This window comes from Drosophila eugracilis, unplaced genomic scaffold (assembly GCF_018153835.1).
Source record: "Drosophila eugracilis isolate 14026-0451.02 unplaced genomic scaffold, ASM1815383v1 contig_498, whole genome shotgun sequence".
NCBI lineage: Eukaryota > Metazoa > Arthropoda > Insecta > Diptera > Drosophilidae > Drosophila > Drosophila eugracilis.
Window position 1 is genome coordinate 1,407,504 of NW_024573369.1, and position 25,010 is coordinate 1,432,513.

General features: G+C 40.6%; 1 protein-coding gene and 1 long non-coding RNA gene across 7 annotated transcripts in view; one reads left to right on the plus strand and one right to left on the minus strand.

Moving 5' to 3' along the window:
• Positions 1 to 129: 129 nt before the first annotated feature.
• On the minus strand, positions 130 to 24,554 carry LOC108116448 (nostrin). Of its 5 annotated transcripts, XM_017228398.2 has the most exons (8): positions 23,859 to 24,554; positions 15,091 to 15,378; positions 3,717 to 5,363; positions 3,532 to 3,617; positions 3,248 to 3,473; positions 2,441 to 3,190; positions 2,269 to 2,379; positions 130 to 2,203 (listed from the first exon to the last, which is right to left on the minus strand). In XM_017228398.2, exons 1-8 carry the CDS (start codon positions 23,883 to 23,885, stop codon positions 1,421 to 1,423), a joined length of 3,918 nt encoding a protein of 1,305 aa, XP_017083887.1. In that variant the 5' UTR covers positions 23,886 to 24,554; the 3' UTR covers positions 130 to 1,420. The 5 variants fall into 5 exon arrangements, with proteins under 5 accessions (XP_017083887.1, XP_017083872.1, XP_017083853.1 ...); XM_017228383.2 differs by lacking the exon at positions 3,717 to 5,363; XM_017228364.1 differs by lacking the exons at positions 15,091 to 15,378; positions 23,859 to 24,554 and adding an exon at positions 12,260 to 12,424.
• The window catches only part of LOC108116533, a 28,884-nt gene continuing 10,354 nt past the window's right edge, over positions 6,481 to 25,010 (plus strand). Inside the window, exons 1-4 of one of the 2 annotated variants that reach the window (XR_001772841.1) lie at positions 6,481 to 7,229; positions 13,459 to 13,668; positions 13,918 to 14,003; positions 14,127 to 14,317. This is a non-coding gene — a long non-coding RNA (uncharacterized LOC108116533). The remainder of the gene's footprint in view (positions 7,230 to 13,458; positions 13,669 to 13,917; positions 14,004 to 14,126; positions 14,318 to 25,010) is intronic. The other variant, XR_001772842.1, reaches the window with a different exon arrangement.

The following is a 25,010-nucleotide window of genomic DNA, read 5'->3' on the forward strand; positions in this document are numbered from 1 at the left end:
TAATTATAAACGAGAAAAAAAAAACATTTGTGATTTCGCATGTTGAATATAATAATATATATATATATATATTGATATACTCGTATGTCGTTCCATTATGTATATGCAAAATAAAAAAAATTATAATAATGAAATAACAAAGATTGCAATTTATTGATGAGGACCAGCGCTAAGGTTAATAATGTGCAGGATCAATAAATGTTAAATGACTCAACTGGAAGCTAATCGTAAACTATAATTGGTAGTTAAAAAATTAAAATATTTAAAAAAAAATCATATTTAATACAATCGTTACGCGTAGATTACATAGTATGCTTAATGCTTAAGGCAAATGCCTGTCCTGGGATCTCAGCATTTTGTCAAGAACAGGTTAACTAACTTCGTAACACTAACTAAGGCAGAACGATTTGCTTGAAACGAAATTAAAAGGGGCTTAAAGCAATCTTGGAAAGGAAATCAGATTATAACTTATTAAATTATTAATTAAATATGAAACTATTGCAAAACATTTTAAAACCAAACTAAGGAAAATCAAGAAATATTTACTCAAAAGAAAATTGTCAATATTTTCAATATTGAAACTTCATTTTTTCTGCTTTCGTTTGAACAACTTTTTGATCTTAAATTTCCTTGAAAAAAACTTAACTCTTTTCCCTGGCTAAAGAAGTTCATTAAAATGTAATCAAAAAACAAATTATTTTCATTTTTAACAAAAAGAAAATGTCTTAACAAAAATGAAGCATCTGTTTTCTCGATTTTGTTCGTTTTCAGTGAGATTAAAGTTGCTAATTCTAAATGTTTTCTATAATTTGATTTTCAAGTGTATAAAAAAAGTTAAGTTTAGTAGAAAATTAATGAAATTTTAAATAATTTGCTTGGCAGTTTAAAATTTACAATTTACAAAATGATTTTATGTTACTTTTTGAGACTTTTTGAAGAAAAATATTGAAGTAATTTTTAAAGTTTTAAGTTTTTTGTACATTAAGCTTATGCTGAAAATATTTCTGCTTCTTGGAAAAACATAAAGAATTCAACTTTTTCATATTAAGTTTATCTTCTTTCTATCAGTAAAAAGAAAACTCATAACTTTTCTCACCTTTTTAGATGTTAAATTTGAATTTAAGTGTAAATAATTCCTAACTTTCTTTAGTTTGAAAAATAACAAAATGACTTTTTCTTTCTTGACTTTTCTCGTTAATTTTTAAGAATATATTAAGGTAGACTTTCGAAAATATTGACAGTTTCAAAACCAAGTTTAAGCCTTGGAATCTCTTCCGCTTGACTTTCTCCTTCTTACAATTTCTTTCAAACAAATCGCTCCTCCCACACACACTCACTCTTATCCTTGTTTTTTTGGCAGTCGCACACACACTTTCACTCGCACTTATATAGCTATGGAGGGATCCTGGGAGGAAGCAATTTAGGCACACTCCTCCACATAGGTGGCCGGGAAGATGCCGATGTGATTGCGCAGGGCGCCCAGCCACCAGCCGTCATCCTGCTTGGCATGCACCTCGATGATGTCGCCGGGACTCAGTTCCAGCTCGTCGTAGAGCTTCGGGGTGTAGCTATATAGGGCCTTGCAGCGTCCCAATATCGGACCGGATTCGTCCTTTTGGTTCTTCTGCAGATCCTGCGCATTCTGATAGTAATGCTGCGTCTGCATTTGGGCATTGATGGCTGGATTTTGCTGATGCTGTTGGTGCTGCTGCTGGGGCTTCTCTGGCTCATCATCTTCGTCCTGCGAGCTGAACTCATCGAAATCAGAGTCCTGCTGATTGGATCCACCATCCGCCTGGCCGCGATCACTATGATGATGATTATGATGATTATGATTATGACCATCCTGTAGATTGGCCAAAGTTTTGGACTTAACGGCCGCGGCCACCGAGGCATTCGTTGTCGAGATTATCTTTGGTTGGCTGGTGAAATTGGTCTCGATGTTGCTCTTGCTCCGATTGAACTGCTTCACCACCGAACTGATGTCCGTGCAGGAGCCGTTGCTATTGTTATTGCTGTTGCTGCTGCTGTGCAGGTGGGAGCAGTTCTCCTCCGGCAGATCATCGTCGTGGTTATTGGTTATATCGGTGACATCGTGAGCCAGCATACTCGTAGATTGCTGGGTCTGTGACTTGTCGTTGTTCTTCAGCCAGTTGGGCACCTTCAGGATGCTCTGCTGCAATCCAGTGCGGTCACGGGTTATCTATGGGAGTCAAAAAATGGACGTTGAATTGGAGTTAAGTTTATAAAATGTATCACAGAACCTACCTGAATATGCTGGGCCAGTGGGTGATTGGTCCTGGGCTTGTGGTCCAGCTCCAAAAGGGCAGAGTGCAGCTTGAGGCGGGCGCCCTCCAAATAGGTCAACATAGAGCGGATCTACAAGGAATCTCATGTAAGATTATGAACTTAAAAGGTCAAAAAATAAACGGAAACCCACGTGATACAGTTTATCGGTAATGTTCTGATGCTCCTGGTGGTTGAGCGACTGTGACAGGCCCCTCAGTCCATCGCGGGATCGACGTTCCCGCTCCAGATCCGTCTTGACCAGCTGGAGCAGCTTAATGAGGGCGTGCTTGCGACGTTCCCTGTTCATGGCCAGCGTGGTGTGTTCGCAGTAAAAGTCCGGCAGCAACTGCTCACTGGGTCCTTCCGAATTACGGCGAATATGACGCACCACCTGCATATCCTTGGCCACATTGCAGGCCTCCAGTTGGGGCTGCAGGCGAGTGCTCAGACCGCCAAGGATCGGATTCATATCTGAGATGAGACGAGCATATTGCTGGGCAAAGTTGTGCATATTGCCCAGTCGCTGCTGTTCGCTGCTTTGCAGCTGGGCACTTCCCCGGAGCACGGCCATCTCCCAATCGACACGGGCTCGCTCCGCCCGTACGCACAGGGTATAGTATTCGACATCCGCCCGCTTCACTGCCTCCTCGGCTTTCTTGCGTTTGTTGTCCAACTTCACGCAATCCTTCTCCGCCGACTTAAGCTCTTTTTCGGCCGCCTGCTTATTGGGTCCCTGGTGGAGCAGGGCAATGGATGGTGACTTTTGGATACGCACGTCCAGCATTGCGTCCTGCAGCTTCTCATTTTCGCGGGCTGCCGTGTGGGAGGCCTTCTTAGCCTTCGCCTCGCTGGCACGCCATTCGCCCAAGACTCGCGCTGCCTTGTCCACGTTGCTTTCCACCTGAGGATTGGATATTCCTTATTGTTATATAATCAAAGGTATTTCACAGTCACTTACCGCCTTGCGGGCTTTGTGATGACCCTCGACAACGGTCTTAAGTGGCTTGACCAGCTCATCCGTCAGCGAGGCCGCCAACTGGCGATGGATATCGCTGCGGCTCTCCATCTCCGTAGCCACTCCACGCCAGGCATCGGCCACGCTTCCGGGTATTTCCCTGCCAGCTTTGTTCAACTTGTTGGCCAGCTTCGAGAGCGACTTGGAGTAGATCAGCTCCGAGTCGGCCCTTCATAGAAAAAATAAAATAAGTACAATAAAGGGAAAATCTATCGCAGTCAACTCACCTTTCCTGCAGGACGAATATGAGCTCCTTGCTGAAGTCGCCACCCTGCTTCACATATCGTCGGAGTTCCTCGAAGCCGTTCTGTCCCTGTTTTGGATACCAAAAAATATTATTAGTATTGAACTTACACCATAGATGGACCCAATCCCCTTTGGAGCTACCCCAGACCAACAACAAGCCTTGTACCTCATCCTTGAACCGCTTGGCATGCGGCGACAGATCATCCTCGCTGTTCCGGTGCGACATGGACGACTCCATTTCGGTGCGTTCGGTGACATCCTCGCAACTCTCGGTCATGTCGCGGCGACTCCGATCCGGTGACATCGATTGGCGACTGGCATCCGCAGTGGACTGATTAAGATTGCTCCTGGATTGAGCCAGACGCTTTAGAGGCGTCTGCTGACGCACAGCTTCCTTGATCTTGGTGCCCTCCTCGCCCAGCCAATGTTTCATGCCGTGCCAGCCCTTCCTTAGCTTCTCCTTGTTGTGATTGAAATTGATCAGCGATTGGTTCTTGTTCTTCAGCAGAGTGATCCTGCGCTCACTGGGTCTCAATTGATCACGATGGGTGCAGTACTCCAGATCGATTTCCTTGCCAAAGTCCTCCGTCTCATTGATCTGCCGCGACAGCTCCTGCAGTTCATCAATGGACACAAACAGATTCTGGGCATTCAGACTCTGGTAACTGACCGACTTAAGATCAAAGTCGAATTCACCATTGCTGCTGCAGGCCAAACTCTGATGGGAACTCTGGTTGGAACTCTGGTGGGATCGGGTGATCAACTGGAAGGAATCAAGGCTCTTGAAATGTGGCTGCTGGGCCAAGAAGCCACCATTTGGTATCGGTGATCGTTCTGCCGAGGGCTTGACCACCATTGGTTGATTCTCCTTATTATCACTGGCTGCCAAGCTCAGTTCGCTGGCACCATAGAGTTCCGGCAATTCCGGCATATTCAAGTCCAATCCCAGTTTGGCCGGCGCCGTGACATTCATGTCCAGAACCATCGAGTTGGATTTGTGCAGGTAGACCTTCAGTTCGCTGCGATGTAGATTCTGGACAGATTGCGATTGCATCTGCTGGCGGCCAATACGTGGTCGTCTCATTGGCGGTTCTATGGCAGTGGGTATTGGAGTTTTGGGTCGTTTCACCTCCTGGGGAACCGCCGCTTTAAGTTCCTCCTCCACTTGATGCTTGGGAGTCTCAAACTGCTCCGGCTCCTCCAAATCTTCTACATCTTTCTTCTTCTCCTCCTCATGTTTTGGTTCCCTGGGCACTTCAACCTGCTGATTTATATGATTTTTTGTAATCTGCAGATTTTCATCCCTTTCCATATCCTGCGGACTGCTCCTGGCGTCCACAAACTCATCCTCATCCGAACTCCTGGGCGTTAGGGTTCTCACAATACTGGAGGTTTGGGCTATGCCGCCGCCTATTTGCTTAAGTCTCGCCTCTGTGACATCGAAACGATCCGTATCCAGAGTGGTGGTGGATATTAAGACCGGTGCACCGATCTCCAGGCGATGGTCATCCGAATGACTACCCGTCATATTATAGCTACCGGTATGGAGTTTACTTGGCGACACTGAATTATCACTGGCATTACTCGATGGATTTAGATTAACACTACCGAGATGACGACGTCCAAGCTTATTACCCAGCACCGAGTAACGCTTGATTCTGCCCAGAAATCCTTTGGCTCCTCCATTGTTATTATTATTTCCAACATTATTGTTATTATTGGTATTATCCGCTTGTGGTAAATCGGCCATGGCGGCATTATCTTTGCCGCCCAGCTTGAATTTGTGCACCCGCAGGTGGTTCATCGTTGACGGCTGTTCGATTTATGACACACAAAACATTACAAAAATTCCAATTCCTAAACTTGCACTCTCGTTCGCGTTTGCGTGTGTGTGTTTGTGTGAGTGAGTGCGTTTGTTTGTGTAAATGGGATAGTGGGGAATATGCCTACGGCAACAACAACTGCAGCAGGGCGAAAGGAAATGTGAAAAGGGGAAGAGCAAACTGTACCGCTTCTAGGTGAAAAGAGAACCCCAAAATGAGACTGAGATTCGACTTCGAAGTGACGCTTATCGATGGAAAAGTTTTTGTTCAAATGTTTTTAAAGTAATTAATTTTACGCATAGTTTGTAGTTAAACTAAACACTAAACACTACGATAAATCCTCCTTTGCCGAAGACACACAAGTAACTGAAGCGATGAATGAAATACTATTAACTTTCTTATTTAGTTCACATGAAAATTGGAAACCATGGCCTAAGGCAACCTAAATTCCACTGGAAACCCATTCCTCATAAATGGTTAATCCGGAATAGGTAAACGTTATGCCCGTAATACCCTGTAGTAAGTAACTTAAGCAGGCGATGTTCACCTACATAAAGCACACAGATAACATAAACACAGCGAGCACCCAGGAGAAGAAGGAGGAGGAGGAGAAGGAAGAGTTACAAAGGAAGGGGTAAGTGACTCAAGAAAGGTGCGAAGAATCGGCTAAGAAAAAGGGAAAGATAAGGGGAGCAGGTCTATTCCTTTTTCACCTTCTTGTGACCCTTAGCCCTTTCTCTCCACCTCTTTTTTGCTTCTAATTCCCCTCTTCATCCCCCTTCCCTATTATTTCTCCCTAAAGTTCCCTTCCTCTTTGCTCCAGTTTTCGATGCAGGTAAAGATTACAAAACGGTTGTGGAATGAAGGGAAGGGCGAAACGCTTGCGAAGGGAGAAATGAAAAAAGGGGAGCAGCAGTGGTTGCTGGAAGAAGAAGTGAGAGGAGAAGAAGAAACGGACGCACAAATCGCTGCGTTGGCCACTGGAAAAAGTGGAATAACAAAACAAAAGACTGCAATGTCGCCGCCCGTGGCGCCCCCTTCGACTTCGACGCCGGCAGCGACGTCGGCCTGTCTCCTTTTCTGTTTTGTGTCTGGCCGATCAAGTGTGGCCCCCACAGTAGCATTCATATTAATAGCAGTCACTCAACAAATATATTCCCTTACTTTACTTATACTTTTCAAATCTTAACTAAAAACAATCTTAAAGTCATTAAAACCGATTTCAACTTTCAACATTTCTAATTTCTGATAATCCAGTGTAAAAACCATTAGCACTATTTTTCTAACCTGTATTATTGGATTTTTATGATCTATCCGTTCCGCTGCTGTTCGTCGGCTTCTTCTTCTTCTCTATGCCCAGTAATTTCGTGTTGGTAATTATATAAATCATTTATTTATGAACTATTTACTTTCGAGTTAAGCCCGATAATGGTTATTCTCAACGATTTCTCTCCCTCGCCGCCTCCCTTTTCTAATTTCGTTTGCTTCGCTTGAATGAAATGCAAATTGTTTCTATTTTTCCCTGGGCAAATTGTGTTTTCTAATTACAAATACATATGTATGCATGTATGCATGTATGTGTAACGCGAGTTAACTCCTATTTCTGTTTTGGCATTCGCATCCCAAAGTGGAACAGTTAGTGGAGAAGAACTAAAGAGAGGACGAACAGCAGGAGGAGGAGGAGTGCAAAGAACTGAGGACAAGCGGCGATCATTAAGCTCCAGTTGCTCTAACAATGCTGTGATGTAAGGTTCGTGCTAAGTTGATTCTCGACAGTGGAAGTTTTTTAACTGTGTAAATGTGTTAATATATATATGCTGACTAAAAAAAGGTATTTAAGTGACCGGAGTAAACGGGTATGTGCATAATTTACAACTTTATAATTGAACCCTTTGATAAAAGTTCAACTTTTATAAAATAACAATTTTCCAAGTGGTGAAGTTGAGTTTATAGTTAAAGTTTGTTACTTTAAAAGCCCAAAGAAGCTTCACAACTTAACAAATGAAATCATAAAACTCATTATCCATCTGGGGTTAAAGTTCCCACCCTCAATGCTAATTGAAGAGTGCAGCATCTAGTTATATTACCAAGTACTCACTGTACTTGTATTTATGTAGATATCTGGGTTGCCTTTGTTACACTTTTCGCGATTCAAATGACCGACGTGCGAAACCGTAGTAAGTAAAACAATTTAATTACATTTTGCACTTGTTTGTTGCTGCGGCTAATAGCATTTGCATCGAAGAAGAAGAATAGGCAGAGCAGCCAAAGGGAGATGCAAAAAGAAAAGAAGCAAACCCGAGGCTTAATAAGCAGCAGCAGAGGGAGCGTGAGGGGTTAATCGCTCCGTCTGCGATATGTCACGTTTCGCGAAGTCAGGTGGAGTGCAATAAAGTGGAGTGTGTGACAAGTCAAAAGACAATTCAACTAATGAGCGAGCTTAGCTGAATAGCCGCACAAGCAGTTGAAGAAGCAGTGGGCAAGCAGTGCTACAATCGTCTGATATATTAGGCCTGAAGAAATATGTATTTTAAGGGGTACTAACGGACAGTTTGGATTAATTTTGGTTATATGTATGTATATATGTATTTTAAGGGGTACTAACGGACAGTTTGGATTAATTTTGGTTAAGTAAAAGAACTTTACAATAGGTAAATGATTTTTCTATGATTTTCAAGTTTTTCTGGCCATTAATTCTACTCTGAAAAACTAAAGTTAAGATCTTTTTAATCTTATCAAAAGTGATTAAGCTTTTTCACTTTAAAAGAAAGGAATCTTTATTTGCAAAGATGAAGTCATCTAGTTAGATATTTCCTAGTTCTTTCAGAATATGAGATATAGTTAGTTCTAGTCTAATCTCATAATGAAAATCTCAACTTGAACACATTTTTGCCAAGTGCAAGGGGTGGAGTATCAAAAAGAGGTGAGGCAAACTGAGAAAGAACCTGCAATTATGGGAAGCCTTCTGCCAACTTCGCATCGCGCAGGTTTAAAAGTCAAATAACATAAATTATGGCCAGACGGACGGAAGATCATATGGGGGCAAGACCCACGAAGATAAACAGTGAATAAGTCTGCCCGTGGGCCTTTTTGGTCTCTATAAATAGAGTTGCCAACTTCGGCCAATTGCAGCCACCGACAATTGCGAGTCCCTTTGCTGGGGCCCCCCTTCTTTCTTCTTTTATGGCAATTTATGATTAATAAAACGAATTAATCGCACAAAATGCCAGCGAGTGGCCATAATTGGTGGCACCGACTTGGCCAAGGATCGATGGATCACAGTCAAGGTCATGGCAAGGCCATACAGTGAAGAAACTCTCTAAACTCGTGTACCAAATTGTATTTTCCCGATCTCTTAAAGAGTTTCCTTTCGTTCATTGTCTATTTTCACTTCCGAACTGTGGCTTTTCTTCAAGGTTTAACGACAATCGACTGATTTATAGTTCAGCTAAGCTACGGTTTTTATATCGATTAGAGGCACTGTGAGAAATTAGTAGGGGAAAGTCTGGTATATAGCCTGGAAAATACTTTAATTAATTAATTTTTCTGAAATTTTAATCAAGCTAAATGTTGACTTAAAGTTAAAAGCAAAGACCGCATGCATTTTGACCCTTGTAAGTGAATAGTTTCCTAATCTAAATCCATGTTCTAGATTTAACACATTTTTTCTCAGTGATCTATATATATTACCCACTGAAAATTCGATATCTGCACCTTCCATTGCCTGGCACTAAACAACGTCTGTCGTGGCATTGTATATAGAAACAGATTCCCATAAACAAAAAGTGGGAAAGTCTCGCCAACACCTGGATATAGTAAACCATTCATGGGATACGCTTTTCCATTAAAAAATCGGGCAAAGATACCTTGAATCAAACTGATCCTGCACTGTCTGTATACAGATATACAGATATAGGTATATAGTGTGGTTTTTCAAGGGGGGAGAAAAGAGATTTCGCGTTGTTATGCGACTATTTACTTGGCATTAATCTCATTCCAGCAGTAGTTTATGGTCCGCATTTATCTCATTTAATGTCTAGAACAATAAACAAAGCGCCAAAGCTTGTTGTTGCCAAAAAAAGAGAGTTGAGAAAACGAAAAGATTTTCCTGCCCTTTACACTTTGCCTTGCCGTTAGTATACGATCGGTTGATCTTTCGATCTTTCTGCGCCAGCCAAAAATAGAGAATGAAAATGAGGTAGAGCCAAGAGCCAAAAGTAAAGAGCTTATAGACAGTGTCTGAATGTCGACGCTTTCTGTTTCACTTAGGCAAATATTTTCACAACTTATCGCAAGATGTTGCGCCAAATGGGCAAGGTCTGAGACCCGAATGCAAAAATAATACTCTTAATGAGGCATTCAAGGGGCCTCTGTTTGCCTTTCCCCGCATTTCTCGAATGCCATTCAAATGGTTAAATGGTCTTTAATCGGATACGATAGCAGATAATATGATCTGATCTGATTTAACCACCTGACTCGGATAGGTCACGTTCGTTGAGGTGTCAAGACGAGTCAAGAGATAGATACAGGTGCAGCGTTATCTGCTAGATACAACGGATTACAATGAACGATAAGGAAGTTGGCGAAAATTTCTTTATCATTTGGGCTCTGTTTGAGGAGAAACTTCTATGTACTCGCCAAGTGGGAGCAGGAGATTATATAAACGTACTCGGAATTGAGCAATTTCTCATTTCCTAGGAAAGTTTATCTATGTCTCACGTGTCTAGAAGAAATATAATGAGATTTTAAGATACAATATGATATTATTGAAAATCAAAGTCTCAAAGGTCACATTTTCTAGGCTGTTTTCTTTATAGAAAGAACAAAAATGAAGAATTGTGTTTTAAAGATATCTTCTATAAAGACAGCCTTAATTTTTAATAGAGATCACTTAACTTTTAACCAATTTCAACGTTACTTAACTTGATTTTAAAGAAAACTCATCATTAACTTAATTGAAAAACCTCGTTTAACTCCAAGAAGTTCTTCTTCATGTGATTCTGTCCCTTAGGCTGCTGCATTCGGTTCATGTGGGTGTCAGGGGTTAACACAATTAACCCGTTTCGCGTTGCCGCCTCAATCAATTTTTCTTAAATGTCATTGACATGACGAGCAAGGCAGCAAGACAGCCAAGTAGCATGCAACACGCTGCAGCAGCAGGCAGCAAGTGGCTGAGACGTTTTCTGAAGAGCTTTTATTTAGTATTAGTTTTTATTTTTTGTATTTATTTTTTTCGCCTCAATTCTTCTGCCGAATGCCGTTAGGCCCAGGGTGTGTGTGTTGGCCATCTCCCTTGCTCTTTAGCTTTGAGTGGCTGTCAATCTTGTTAGAAATGCGTTTGTTCTTTGTGAAAAGGGCAAGACGAGTAGAGGGGGGGTAGAATAGAAGAAGGGCCACGAAGACTGAAGACTAGGCTAGGAAGAAGACCCAGAAGAAGCAGCCGAAGAAGCGGCTGCATTTTATTTTTATTCGACATTCGGTCATTTTGGGCTTATGCTTTGTTTTTCGTCATTGTGTTTGTCTTTGGATTCCGTTGAATGTGGCGGCCTGTGCCTAATTAACTATCGAATTACAGTCAAGCTTCGATGGGGTTGAATATGTGTTACATGAAAATATCTTAGAAATATAAATATTAACAGAAACTTTAAGTTCCTTCAAAAATGTTGAAAGATACATTTTCCTCTTTAGGTTTGAATGTCTTTCAACCAATAACTTGCTACTTATTCTTATAAATATTTAAATAGGTGAGAGTTCACGCTATTGAGGCTCTACTATTGATCTTTTGATCGACTCTTAACGGTTAATCGTTATTCAAGAATAGAGTTATGCCAAAAGGCCCCTTCAACAATTGCTGGGCCATAAATAATTATGCTAATCGCCGAGTAGACCAACAAGAACCTGCCATCAAAAGCGAACATTCATGTAAAGATCACATAATATCTATAAATACGTACATATATATTCGCCAGATATCAGCCAGATATATAGACAAATATATATATGTATGTATTTACGGATGCGTAGACATGGTCTATGGTCTTTGGTTTTTGGTTTTTGGTTTTTATTGTGTTCTATTTGGGAATTGTACAAAAATAATTGGCACATTTTCAAGATGTTTAGACATTTTCGGGGTTTTTGGCCATTTGGCTTAGTGTGTGTGGCGATGGAAAATGTTCATTGCAGTTGCTTTTGCCAAGGAAAATTCACCAATTTATTGCAGCTTTATTTTTTGGCGTATCTGACAGATGCGCTCGTCATTTGTCACGCTGCAAACTTGAGCTCATTTTGGAGGCGGCAACAAGGTCGGCAGATAGTGAAAATTAAAAAAAAACACTATTTGATTTGCCATTAGAAAAGAAGTGCAAATCACAAGATGCAGTTGTAACGAAAGCACTGAGAAAAATGAGTTTGATTTTGAGTTAAAAAGTTATCTTAATGATTTATCAGCAAAATAATGTTGATATTCTAAGTTATATATCCAAACCTAGCTATATCTCAAAGTAGAAACATCTTTCTTTCTGCTGGGCTGCAGCAGTTCGTTGCAGGGGGCAGTGACTGTAGCGGTTTCTTCAAAAAAATTACAACTTCTTTATCTAAATGTTCTCGGGGGATTGGGGAAGTCACAAGAAAACAATTCTCATTCGATTTCAAATCAAATCAATCAAAAAAACACAGAAACCCTAATTCACTGCATTAAATTTTGTGCTGTTGTTGTTGTTGTTGTTATTATTGTTTCTTCGCACGTTTCGCACTCTCGCACACACACACACGCACACTGAAAAAAAAACAATTAGCTAATTTGCCTTGCGGTTATGCAAACATCAATATACATATATATATAGTCGAGTATGGATGTATGTGTATACAGGCTAGTGCAAAAATTTACCGAAAATAAATAAAACTGTAATTATTGCAGGCTAGCTAGCTATATTGTTATTATTATTTGTCGACAACGGCAGCGGCGACATTTACAGAAACTCGCGACGTCGGCGTCGGCGACTAAATTTAGAACAGCGACGAGAGAGCGACGTCGACGAGGCGACGTCAACAACGCGCGGCAGCAGACTGAGACTCTGCCCGGCGGAGCCTCAGCCAGAACGTAGCGACAGCGGGCAGAGAGTTGCAGGCAGAGGCAGCGCAGCAGCAGCAGCAGACAGTGGGAGAGAGCAAAGTGCTCATGAGAGGCGCTGGCGCAAGCATGTGATAGGGGGCCAGCATTAGCTAGCTGCGCCGACGCAGGAGGGCTGCTGCGCTGTTGCAGCGCTGTCGCTGTCTGGATGCTGCACCTGTTCTCAGTCGCTTGACTCCTCTAGCTCCCTCTTGATCGCTCCTGCTGCGCTGTTATTGTTTTTGCATTTGTTATTGTTGTTGACATCGCGTAGGCCAAATATTTGAATGGATGATGGTGAAGAAGAAGAAGAAGAAGGAGCAGAAAGACGAATCTACTGCGCCGACGCGCCGTCTTGCGACTTACGGTACACGAAAAACCAGCGCAGCCGTCGCGTCATCATCCGCGCAGCATGCAAAGCGGTACTCGCTGATTGGACCGCCAATGTACCGTTGCACAGTGGGCCTCGATCGACGCGGGGCATGATTAATTAATTAAGCGATTAATTGCTAAGTGGCAAAAATTAGCGAGACAGCCAGGCAGTTAAAACAGGCCATCAGCAAGTGGCGAATTAAGTAGGCCTGCAGTTAATTAGTAAAAGGTATTTATCATCTATGAAAGTTCTTCAATAATCCGTGGAGATTTCACTTTTTTTTTTGGGAATGCTGCAGATAATGAGAGAGATGAACTCCTGATTTGGGGTATTAAAGTAAGGTCTTGGTTGGCTTTTATAAGGTTTTTGCCATTTAATCTTAAGTAAGAACAGTAAGAATAGTTTTTCCTCAGAGAAGTCTTAGAGTTTTCCAGTCTTCATATAGATTTTCCTTGATAAATCGTATTCTTAGATACTTATTCCTTATTTTCCCTTTAAGTTTCTTAGCTTTCCTTAAAGCCATTGCTTTGTTTTTGTAGTTTTTATCCATTTATTACTTTAGTTAATCCCCTTCTAATGTAAATCTGGATTTGATTTCTTTTAGGTCCTCATATCGTACAGCTTAGTCCCACTGTGCTGCATCGGCGACGTCTGCGGAGTGATACAATAAATTTAAGCAGCTAAATGCACGTGCTGAGTGAGGCGACGCCGTTGACAAGTACCGGTATTATGGATCTTCGGATCGTCGGGTTCCGTTCCCGGTTGCATAACCATAACGCTAGGCATGCGCTTGAGATTTATGCAGCTAGAGCAGGTAGGAGAAGTGAGGGGGGGTCCCGATTATAATCGGAATTGGAATCGCTGAAAACCGCTCACATGAACGTTGCACTTGCCGCTTGACCGACATTCGAGTATGAAAAGAAAAACCCGTACTTCGGGTTTCTTCTCTATTTTTGCGGGTTAAGTTTTTCGTATTTGTTTTTGGCGACTGAAAATTTAAATTAACCCATGTTGTGACATTTATGAAGCTTACTTGTCATTGTTGTTGTTGTTGTTGTTGCAGTTGCTGTTGGTCTTGGGTGCTAAGCAAGTTGCAGAAAAAGAAAATACAAACTCAAGCTGGATTACCGTTGCGGTGCTTACCTGCAGGTGAGAGAAATGTAGAACAAAGTTAGTACATAAATTAGTCGTAGGTTAAATTGGACTGTGGTAAGTGAGTGACTGAAGTTAATGGAGTAACCCAACACCGATTCATAATTAATTTTCTTGTAGATTTTAAATTCATCATCAAACACCACAACAACATAAGACGGCAGAAGACGTCTAGCAAGTTTTGTTTGGAAAATGGAAAGCTTTTCAACGTTATTAGCGAGGACCAGCACCTATGGTGAATTTAACTACAGAGCTTAGTCAGGTTTCACACCTGCTTGGGAATCAAGTCGAGAGTTTTTCATGGAAATGGGGTGAGTTTTTTGTTTTAAATTGAATTTTCAATTAGATTTTTATTGATTTAGAGGTTCAAGGGGTTTTATTTTTAATATTTAATAAGTTGTTGGTAAATTTTTGGAAACTTTAAAGTATTTTTAAGCAGCTCAAAAGTAGGCAATGAAAGGTTTTCCTGAAGAGATTTAGGAAAAAAGACAGATTTGGAGATCTCTAGAGATCTAATTAGGGCACTTTCTTGAATTATTGTTAAATATTTTGAATGAAAGTATTTAAACAGAAATTTATGAGGTTGTTATGCTTTATTTTTCCGACTGTATACTCTATTTTTAAGTTACTTTTCCTTAACAAACTTTGCTTTGATTCATGAAAACTTAATTTTTTTTTGATTTTTCAGTAGTCCAAGCTGTCATTCCTTAAGAGTGCTTAAGCTTTTGTTCTACATTCGCTTTATTTGTTTTTGGTACTTGTTAGCTGTTGGCCATATAATTTGTATTTACGAACAACTTGCACTTGGCTGCTAAATGCCGTCGGCCAAACGGGTTTAACAAACGCAATCAATTCACACACCAAAAGGGGGGTTTATGGGGGCGGTACAGTGAAGGGCAGACACGTATTAAATTTAATTTCTCGATTGTCTTGCTAAACAAATGAGAGGTAGAGAGAGAGCATGAGGCTGTAAAACGCTCCAATAGGTTGATGTCACCGATGCGGATCTTAGGATGGGATGCAATGGTACCGAATGCAGATGGAGAACTTTTTGGCGTTCGTTCTGGGTACGAGATCCTCTTACCTGAGCATTACCCATTAGAGCATCGACTTCGGTTCCAGTTTGTGTTTGTTCTAGATGATGAATGGGTATAACCTCATCCACATTGGCATAGATCGGCTGATCTTCGCTAAGACTTTGTCTAAGTTTTATCTTTTCCTGATTCTTCTTCTTGACGGGCTGTCCTTCTTCCAGCTTCTGTTGCTTCTTCAGATGGGCATTCAGATTAATGGCCGACTTCGATTTGGCCTTGGCATAACGTGCCGAGCTGCGTAAACTCTTCAAAACGCCATAGGAACGGGCATTGGCAAGCTTTTCTCCAGCGTTTATGTTAGAGAATATATAAGGGAGATATAGAGATAGAGAAAGAGAAAGAGGGTTGGGGCCAGGGGTTTGGCAAAGCGGAAGAAATAGTTTTTGTTAGTTTTACTGGCTAAGTAAAAGTATAAATAATAATAATAGTGGATAATTACAGTAAAAGGCAGTAAACTAGGAACGGTTTGCGGTTAAAATTAATGGCATTGGCAAATGAAAGTTTAAATATTTAAGAAAAATTATTTGGAAAATTATTTTGTTAAATGAAAAGTCTAAAACTCAAGTTGGCATTACAAATAAGTTTAAGGTTTGTGTTTTAAAATCTTAAAAAAATTAAAAACTATAATAAAATTCAGTCTTTTAATGATCTAACTTTACTTTTTCCTCTGCATGACTTCCTTATTTCGTAATAAAAATGTATAAATATTTCTCCGGAAAATTAGCACATAAACTTATTTAGTAATTAATAAAAAAAAACCTTTAAAAACACCTTTAAAAAACCTAAAAAAAACACTTTAACTCTTAACGAATGTCATTTAACAATTTGAACACTTAAATTTATGTTCCTAGCGCAGCTTTCATTTGTGATTTGCAGTGCCATTAATTGATCGCAACTGTAGGCTGCAATTAGACATGAATAGATGGCCCAACTACCAGGTGAAATGGTGCTGTGGAAGTGAAGGGGGGGTTTGTATTTTTGGGGAGCGGGATAGGTTAGCTTTTGGGCCTGTCCACTGTCCACTTTCTATTAACTACGTGACGGCATGCCCATATACACGACCAAACGAATTGGCCAAAAACCAAAACGAAAACAGCAATAAATGGAAATGCTATGGCTTGGCCAACTTCCGGCAAGAGGAGGGCCAAGACGGGCTAAAAACAAGTGCCAACTTGGAGGATGATTCAAGGCGCGTTAATGCATCAGCCAGTCGGGGGTCTATATATAGTCTCATGACCGAAGTCAATGTCTGTAGATAAAACCATTGAACTAAGCAGCAGTTAATGACAGTAAATAAATAATGCACTGAGGGGAAAAGGTGGGGGAGAGTTTTTTAAGAAGGAAACTAGTCTTTACGATGAGATTTTAAGTCCTATTCATATTATTTTAGTGTGAAAAACTGACTTTTAAGATAAAAGATCTAAGTTTATCAATACTTTAAAAAGGGAAACTTGTTTTCCAGCAAAGAAAGTGATTTTTTAAAAGATATTTTCTTAAAAATCCAAAAATATCTACAAAGAAAGCAACTTTTCAAGGTCAAAACTTGATTTTCTAAAAGTACAACTTTTATTTTTAACATTTTCTACTTCTAAACAATTTCTCTCAGTGCCTATACTGCGCACTTGCGGCTGGCATTGCGTTGCAAGTGTTCAATCTGGCAAACAAATCACCGACAATTGCTACACCGGCATTGCGCATACGCCCCGTGGCCGTAGATAGATGAGTGCCCGGGCACGAAGTGGGCCATATAAGTTGTTAGTTTGAATGAAAAACTGAAAAGAAACAAAGAAACTGAGAACTGAGAACTGAGAACTGAGAACTGAGAAATAAAACCCGATTCTCAACGATTGCCGAAAGAAAGTTCATAGAACGAGTCGAACCAGTCGACTGAGTAGTAGTAGTAACCGCCGTGCTGTAGTTACTAACAATTGACAGTCGGCGGATGGCGGATGGCGGATGGCAATTAAAGCCAAGTTAACACCCTCGAAAAGGCGGCAATCGGCCAAGAGCCCTATACAAAAACCTAAAAAACGGGCTCAATGCGGAACCAAGTTGCCTTTCCCCTCGATTCGAAGCTCTTGGCCAAGCGATCTCATTAAGAACTGGAAATTGGAGTTCTGGCCAAGGTCTTGATGTTGCGAAAAAAAAAAATGCTTAAAAACTGGTAACAGCAGGAGAGTTCTATATTTTGTGGCTCTAGAAAACAGGTTGAGATAGTGTCAGGGAGGAGGACTATAAATAATTTTGGGTGGGTTGAACTTGAACTGGGTTGGGCCATAATGACCGGGTAACTGCAATTAGCCATTAAGTTTGGAATGCAAGGGGGTGGCTAGGGGATGTTTCACAGTTTGCTAAGTGTAATTTATGCATTGGAAAAGCTAAGCAGGCCATTAAAATGCACAGAATGTAGGGGTATGGTAGTAGGTTTTAGGAATTATCTAGAATTTCCTTCTATTAACTGCTTGATTTGGATGCATTTTTCACATTTGTAGTCAAAAAGTGAACTTAAGTTTCCCTTTAAGACATCACAGTAAGCCTTCTTCTTAACAAACTTTGTCTTTACACACTTTTTTATTAACATTTTCACTTTGATTTGCATTTAGAAAGGCAACTAAGTGATGTTCCTGAGTGGAAATACGTAGCAAAAGCTAGTTACCCGAACTCACTGGCCAACCCTCTCGCTGCGTTGCCTTTGTAATTAGCTGAATTCGCATTCGCATTTAGTTACACGCTCCGAAGCCCATTCACAATGCACTTTCAATGGAATGCCAGCGAGTAGTAGCTAGGTGGGATCAGGAAGTGTCCAAAACTGAAGGCGATTAGGCCACGTCCAACTGGCAATTCAGTAACTTGGCTAATGGAACTCTGGCTAAAAAAGGCTAAGGCAAAGGCAAAGGCTTTATCATTTTGCTTAAACAGCAAGTTCAATGATCTAAAAAGAACGCTCAAAGGGCAGTAAAATTGTTATAAAATTACGACAAAGGAAATGCTTTTGGCCCAAACTTGAGTTCTAGGCTGATTTCTGGGTAAGGCGATATCAGTCGGAATGCCTAACAAACTCAATGACCTATTTGGGTTTAGGATTGCAAAGAGTTTTGCTAGGAATTATCACATATTATAGAGTTTATTTTCAAGTTCCAAATAATTGAATTAAAAGCAATTACTATTGTTATGAAATAGCCTTGTTGGCCTGCAGCAATTATCAGGCTATTGTTGGAGAATCTCATTCAGAGTTGCTAATTACCAAAGCCATATATTGATGGACTTAATAGAGGTTGTAGTGCCCCAGATCTGGGCAATGTAGGTGTCGAGATACTCATTGCAGGCAAGTGTAGATCAGTTCTAAGACTATTTCCGAAGTGTGATCAGTTGATAAGTCCACTTGATATCTCGCAACCTTTACTTGACTCATTTTGTTGTTAATTTTGCAAGAAGCTTTCTTTCTGCCCGCTGACTAACTTTGAGTTCTTATCTTTCCTATCAAGACCATCGAACATTTGCCACCTTTGACAAAGACCAAAGGCAATGCTGGGGCTTATATATTTCATTAAGAACCTTGTAGGTCAGTGTTTTCGAGTGACTAATTCTTCGGTTAGTGTTTGCCGAATGACAAATCTTCTTCGAGGCATTTCCATTCAGGCAAATTGTTTATCTAACCGCCATTTGCCGACAACAATTGGTGGCATTCAACAATAGTCAGCCACGAATGCGGATGACTGTTAATTATTGCAAATATCTAAGGGGTGTGGGTGCTGGCTGAGGCCTACTTAACGGAAGGGAAAGGTGGGTGGTAAAAAGTAAGGGAAAATGCTGGAAGTTTTTGTGTTTAGAATTGGCAAAAAGCCAGAAAAGAGCTGCAGAAATTGTAACAAAAAGTTTGAGTTTGCTTTTAGCTTTAGTTTTCTTCAGTTTTGATTATTTTTTAATGTTTTTTTCTTACTTATTATTATTTTTCTACCAAAATCAACAGCCATTCATCAATCTTTTGACACACAAAACTCGCTTAAGCTGTCATATTTCTGAAAAGTTGGCTAGATTTTCCCATTCAAACTTGTCTTTTATGAACAGAAAATGATCTTTGCTTGCTTTTTGAACTATTTTTCTAACTTTTTAATAAAAACATTTCATTTTCTTGATGAATCTCTCCCTTTACAAAGGTTACTCTACCTGAAAAAGAAGTAGCAAATCATTTTGAATTCATGATCTCGATCTCGATCTCGATCGTGGTGAAAGGGAAACGTCTCCATTTGAATACTTTCCAAGCTTAAGGCGAGAAATGAGAACAGTTCTCTGCTCGCCTGTGTTCCGCTTTACACAAAAAAGTATCTGACAGATACACTTGTCTCGCTGTCTCAGATACGCTTGGTGCTCGAGCTCGAGCTCGAGCTCTTAACGAGGCCACATCTCCTAGGCCAAAAGCAAAGTCTGAGCACGTTTTTGTTACCAATTTTCGATGTGTCTTTCTGGCTTTTGTTTTCTATATTTTTTTTCGGTTTTTTTTCTATTTTTTTTCTTTATTTTTTCTGATTTGTTGTTGAGTTTTCTTTGGCTTCTCGAATCGGTCACAGAGACTGAGTTGAAAATCAATTACCGTTAATGCTGGCCCACATATACATACGAACGAGTACAATATGGCCAATATGGGTTAGCATTGAACGTGACTTGGCTGGAAGACTTTCGGCCCGATCTTCACTAGCTTCACCACTTTATTCAAGGTCAGCTTGCTAGCGCCCCCCCCGCCCAACCTTAGACGAGGCTTTTTAGTTTTACATTTTAGTTAGTCATGGAAAATGAAAAGAAAAACAAAGAAAAGCAAAGAAAAACAAGAAGAAAAACACACAAATAGATAATTTACAAAAAATGCAGAGCAGCAGAGACAAAGGCGAAAAGTGAGCGAAAAGTTATTATTATTATTATTATTTTTAAGCAGCTTTTTTAGCGCACTTGGCAGCCACCTTTCTGGCCATGTTTCGCCAGCTCTTCTTTCTGGCTCCCCCATTAAATCTGTCATATCATGGAGTAGCAAAAAGATATATAAAGATATATATATGGCAGTGGCAGTGGCAATAATAACAAGTCGGGGTAATAGCTAATGCCACTGCGATCCATTTTAGCGACTTTCACTGTTTAATTGTCGCAAAATTTCCTTTTTTTTCTCTTCTTCTTCTTCTTTGCCAGCAATTTGTGTGTTTGGTCAGCGGTGAAAAAGTATCAAAATATGTACAAATCTTTGCCAGTTAGTTGGAAATTTGTTTAAGTATCTCTTAGTGGCTTACATAAGCTGGTTATTTCGGTTGTTGTGACTGCAAAGTAAGCCTGAAAAGTGTATTTTTAAGCTGGCTTTCTTTCAATTCTAGCTAATTAGGGGGCAGAGAAGGCTGGTCGTGGCAAGAGCCTTGATTAAAGTTGTCTTTAAAGATACTTTTGGGTGATTGAATAAGCATTTAAGCTGGCAAGGCTGTAAAGTTACTTTTAATTTGAGGTTTTTTAAGGTTTTTCTTTTACTAAAAACTTAAAAAAGGAAGTTTCTAAGAGAGTTACTAGAAGAAAGACTCCTTTTCCCCAAGCTTATTGAAAGGAATCTGATATATCTCTGACTGAAAGCTATGAAAATCCCTCTGGGAAACCTGCAGAAGGGAAAGTATTTCTTGACAGCATTTTCCTGTGACCAACCAGCGGGCCAAAATCTAATCACTGCAAACCTTGCAATCCGATTAGGTTTTAGCCAGAAATCGTATTTACAGCGCAGTTTTTCATAATTTGGCAACCAGTTTGTCGATTTCTGCAATCCCAAGGAAATCAACGAGGGGCAGCCAATCTGGCAAATCTTCAATGGAAATCTAATCGGCTGCTGTCGGGGGGAAATGCAGGGTTGTTTTTTTTATTTTTTGCAAAAGGAAAAACTCAAAAAACAAAGCCAATTGTTTGGCAGCAAATTGGGCAGGCATTAAATTGCATATGATCACGGACACTTTTCCTCCTTTGAAAAGTTTTCCTAGGCTTTGGTTTCTTCTCCTTCCGCTCCGAAGCTCATTTGAATGAGGTGTGTGTGAGAGTGTGTGAGAGTGTGTGTGTGTTACCTTTCTTTTTTTTTTCTTGCTTTTCCCTCTTTTGCGAAACGAGTCTTTGGGGTAATTAAAAGTTCATTGTCGTCGACGGCCTTCCAACTTGTTGTGGAAATTATTTTGCAATGTCTGCCCAAAAAAAGAGAAGCAGCTTCCATGAAAAAACAAAAAAGAAAGAAAGACGACTTCCCCATCGTTTAGGTTCGTTTTTTTGGTTTTTGTGATCTTTTCGCAGAGGCGAGAGATTTTCCCACATGAAAAACGATGACAAAATGTGCAGGAGGAGGCAGGCACAGCACATCGTCAGCATCAGCGTCAGCGTCATGAGTGAGTGAAAGTTGCTGATGACCAGCATGGATGTGGATGTGGCTGTGGCTGTGGCTGTGGCTGCTGTTGAGTATCCATGCTAGCCATGGCCAATGCCTTCACGACAATCTGCCGTAATTGAACTTGAAGCCAGAGACCAGGAAGCAGCCAGCTGCCAGACTTTGGCTGGATGCGCAGGTGCAGCATCCACATCCCAATCTCAGCCAGAAGAAGATAATCGTTTGGGGGCGAACGTCAGTCACGACATTTGCGCAATCGGTTTGGGCCAGGCCAACTGGTTTTTCTTACATTATTTTGGTTGCTTATGTTTATGATTTTTCGGGGCCAGACGAGGGAGCGTCTTTAGAGTGGTGGGAGTCGATGTGGGGTGGGGGCTTATCAACAAAAATAATGCCAAAAAGCGGTCGCATTTTAATGGATCATAATGCGATTACGCGAAAAAGTCAGATAAGGCATCAGAGAACAAAGGCTTCTAAAAACAGAAAGCTAAACGAGGGGAAATTCCCTATGATATGGAGTTCCCTTTGACTGTTTTCCATTCCCATTTTCCATTTTCCCTCTGATTAAAAAGTCAACTTAAGTTTTATCTGCAAAAGAAATTACAACTTAAATGGCTTGTTTTTTATTTTAAAATATTATCTAAAAATGTATTTAACTTGGCTATCTTATCGGTTATTTAGATAACTCTTTTCGCTCAGTGCACTGACTTTTGTTTGTTTTTTCCTCTTTTTTTTTGAATTCTTTAAAAAAGAAAGCTCTGGCGGCGACCTTCAACTGCAGAAAGCCGCCTGAGGTGCGGAAATAATGTTTGATCTAGATTACGGCTAGCAATCGAGTTGGGAAATCTTCTAGGAAAATGTAGGTGTGTGTTTTTTGTTTGCCTTTCTTTGGTTTTCCTTGGTTTTCTTTGTTTTTCCCTGTCTTTGTCCCAAGTTGAGCTGAAAGAGCCAGAGGCCCTAACAGTTCTGGGTTAATCTGTTGGATAGTCAGGGAAACCAGAAAGCTAGTCGCTGGATAAAAGAGAATTTAATAAACAGTTTATTTGGGCAAATTAAAAAAGAAGTTCTAATTATATAAAAGTTCGAGTTTATTTAAGGAAAAACTGCAGTTAAAGTTTGAATATTTAACAACTTACCCCATAACCTTGCTTTTCCTTTCCAAAACCTAAAACTTTTTCCTAAAAAACTTTTCAAAATCCGAATGTTGGGATTTGCAATTATCGCGGAATCCCAATGAAATGTTTTATTATTTCTTAATAACAAGTTTAGTCCACAGTTAGCGGGAGTTACTAATAAATCGCTGAGGTGATAAACGGGTTGCGAAGCTGAAAACCTGGCCAAAAGCCTGGCAATCCATAAATTTCGCCCCACGTTGTCGCTTGACCCGCTTAACCTGTGTTTCTGCTGTAGTTTGCCTTGCTAAATTTATGCAAAAACTGTTCGACTTTCGTTCGTCGCACAGCCCGCGACGCACTCCTAATTAAACATTAAACTTTAAACTCGAAATTAGCCAGAGATTAGGGCAGAAATTTGATTGGGTTCATTTTCAGTGACCTCGACACCGTTTTGACTGCTAAGAGATAAAGCCAAGTTTTCTGGAAAGCTGCGCTGGGAAGCTATCAAAATTCTCAGTTTTTGAGTTTCTCAGTTTCTGAGCTTCCACTTAGATTGCTAGCAATGACAGAAATCACTACACTTGGGGAAAATAGTAGGGAAAACTTCGGGAGATTGAAGGTAATAAGGTTCTAGCTTAGCAATTTGTAAAGGCCAAAAGGCATTTATTTGCTGCTACAAAGATCGGCTTTTAATAACTTCTTTTAAAACACCTAAAGAGCTTTGGAAAATTGTCATTTTCCAAGCCATTATGTTCTTAAACTCAACTAGTTTTTCTAGATTTTGGAATAAATTAAGAACCAAAGACTGAAAAGTCTCTAAAAAGAGGTAAACCCTGACTATGGACTACCAGTTAAGATACAAATTGCTTTGGGAAATCGCTGTAAACTCTGTAATCTCTCAAAGCTAACAAGTTTTATTGCCAGTGTAGCTTACTAATCGATAGATTGCACTTTGTAGAGCTGCGAAATATTCGAAAAACATGAAAAATCGGGTCAGGCCCGGGAGATGCATGATGGGGCCAATTGGCCAATCGGTTTACAGATGGGCACACAGGTTAATTAACGATTTGGACCAATTAAGAAGGCAAGTGGGGGAAAGGAGAGAGAGGGTAGAGAGGGTAGAGGGTCTTGTGCAAGTTAGTTTCTAGTGCAGGAGCAGAGTGCGAGAGTATCTCGTGGATACGTGCGGTAGTTAGTCGGTAATTAGTGCCAATCTCAAGCCGAAACCGAACTGAACTCGATCGCAACTCACCCATGAATTATCGCGGAATTGTGACATATTTCGGCCAGCCGCGGGTATGTGAAGCGGGGGATATGATTACGATATACGATATACGATATACGATTATGATATATATTTTATATATTTTTAAGATTTAAGATTTAAGTTTAAAGCATTTACTGGCTTAGCTAAACGCGGCGCACTTTCAGTTTCAGTTTCAGCTTTTTAGCTTTTTTTCCTTTCCTCGCTGTAGCTTCGCGAATTTCACAGTTTTTTTTTTTTTGACTTTTTTACTTTTTGCTTAATTTATCTAACCAATTTGTTAGCTAAGTTAAGCCAAGCACACAAACACATACACTTAAGCACACACAGACACAGAGCTAGTCAGCTGAGCGTAACGCATGTGTTTCAGATACTTTTGTATCTTTGTATCTACTGGCTGTTACTTTATGTTTCGGCTGCTTTCTGAGGCGTAACTGCCGCCAGCACGATTACGTGCGACAATTGTAACACTGGCCAGCTGATGCACTCTCAAAAACACTCAGGCTTTTTGGCCCAGTCATTGGACACTTGGCTTTGTGGTAGTTTTGTGGAAAAACCAAAAAAAAAAAAAAAAAAACACAGAAAACACAAAGAAAAGCCGCGTTGGAAAAGCCGCTCGCACGCGCGCGCTCTTCGCCTTTCCTTCGAACAAAACCAACAGCGAAGCGAACTTAACGAGTCGAGTCTGCGCCGCCAACTGAATCTGGCTTTTTAGCTTTTGACGACGACGACGCTCCCCCAGCCACAATCGCAGGCGCAATCAACGCTCGTCGCTGCCGTTGCCGTTGCCGCTCTCCGTGAGCGGTAGCAATTGCAATTGCCCAGCTCTGCGCCGGTCGCCGTCGGTCGCTTTCTAAACGCTCTCCGCTCATCGCTCTTTGCTAAACCCTGCAAACGCTGCAAACGCTCTCCGCGTTGCGACTTGGTGGGGCTTTCCTTTTAGTCGAGCGCGGCTGTAGGACAGTGGGAAGTTTGACTGGTTTTTTGGGGTAAAAATGTGTCTGGGAAGAAGGTCACTCTAGGGAAGTTATGGGGGAAAAATATGTTTAAAAATCTACAAATAGGGTTTAAGATTAATAAGTTCTTTAAAAAATTATTTAAAAATAAAGTTAAAGGTGAACTTTTTTACTGCTCTGAAGA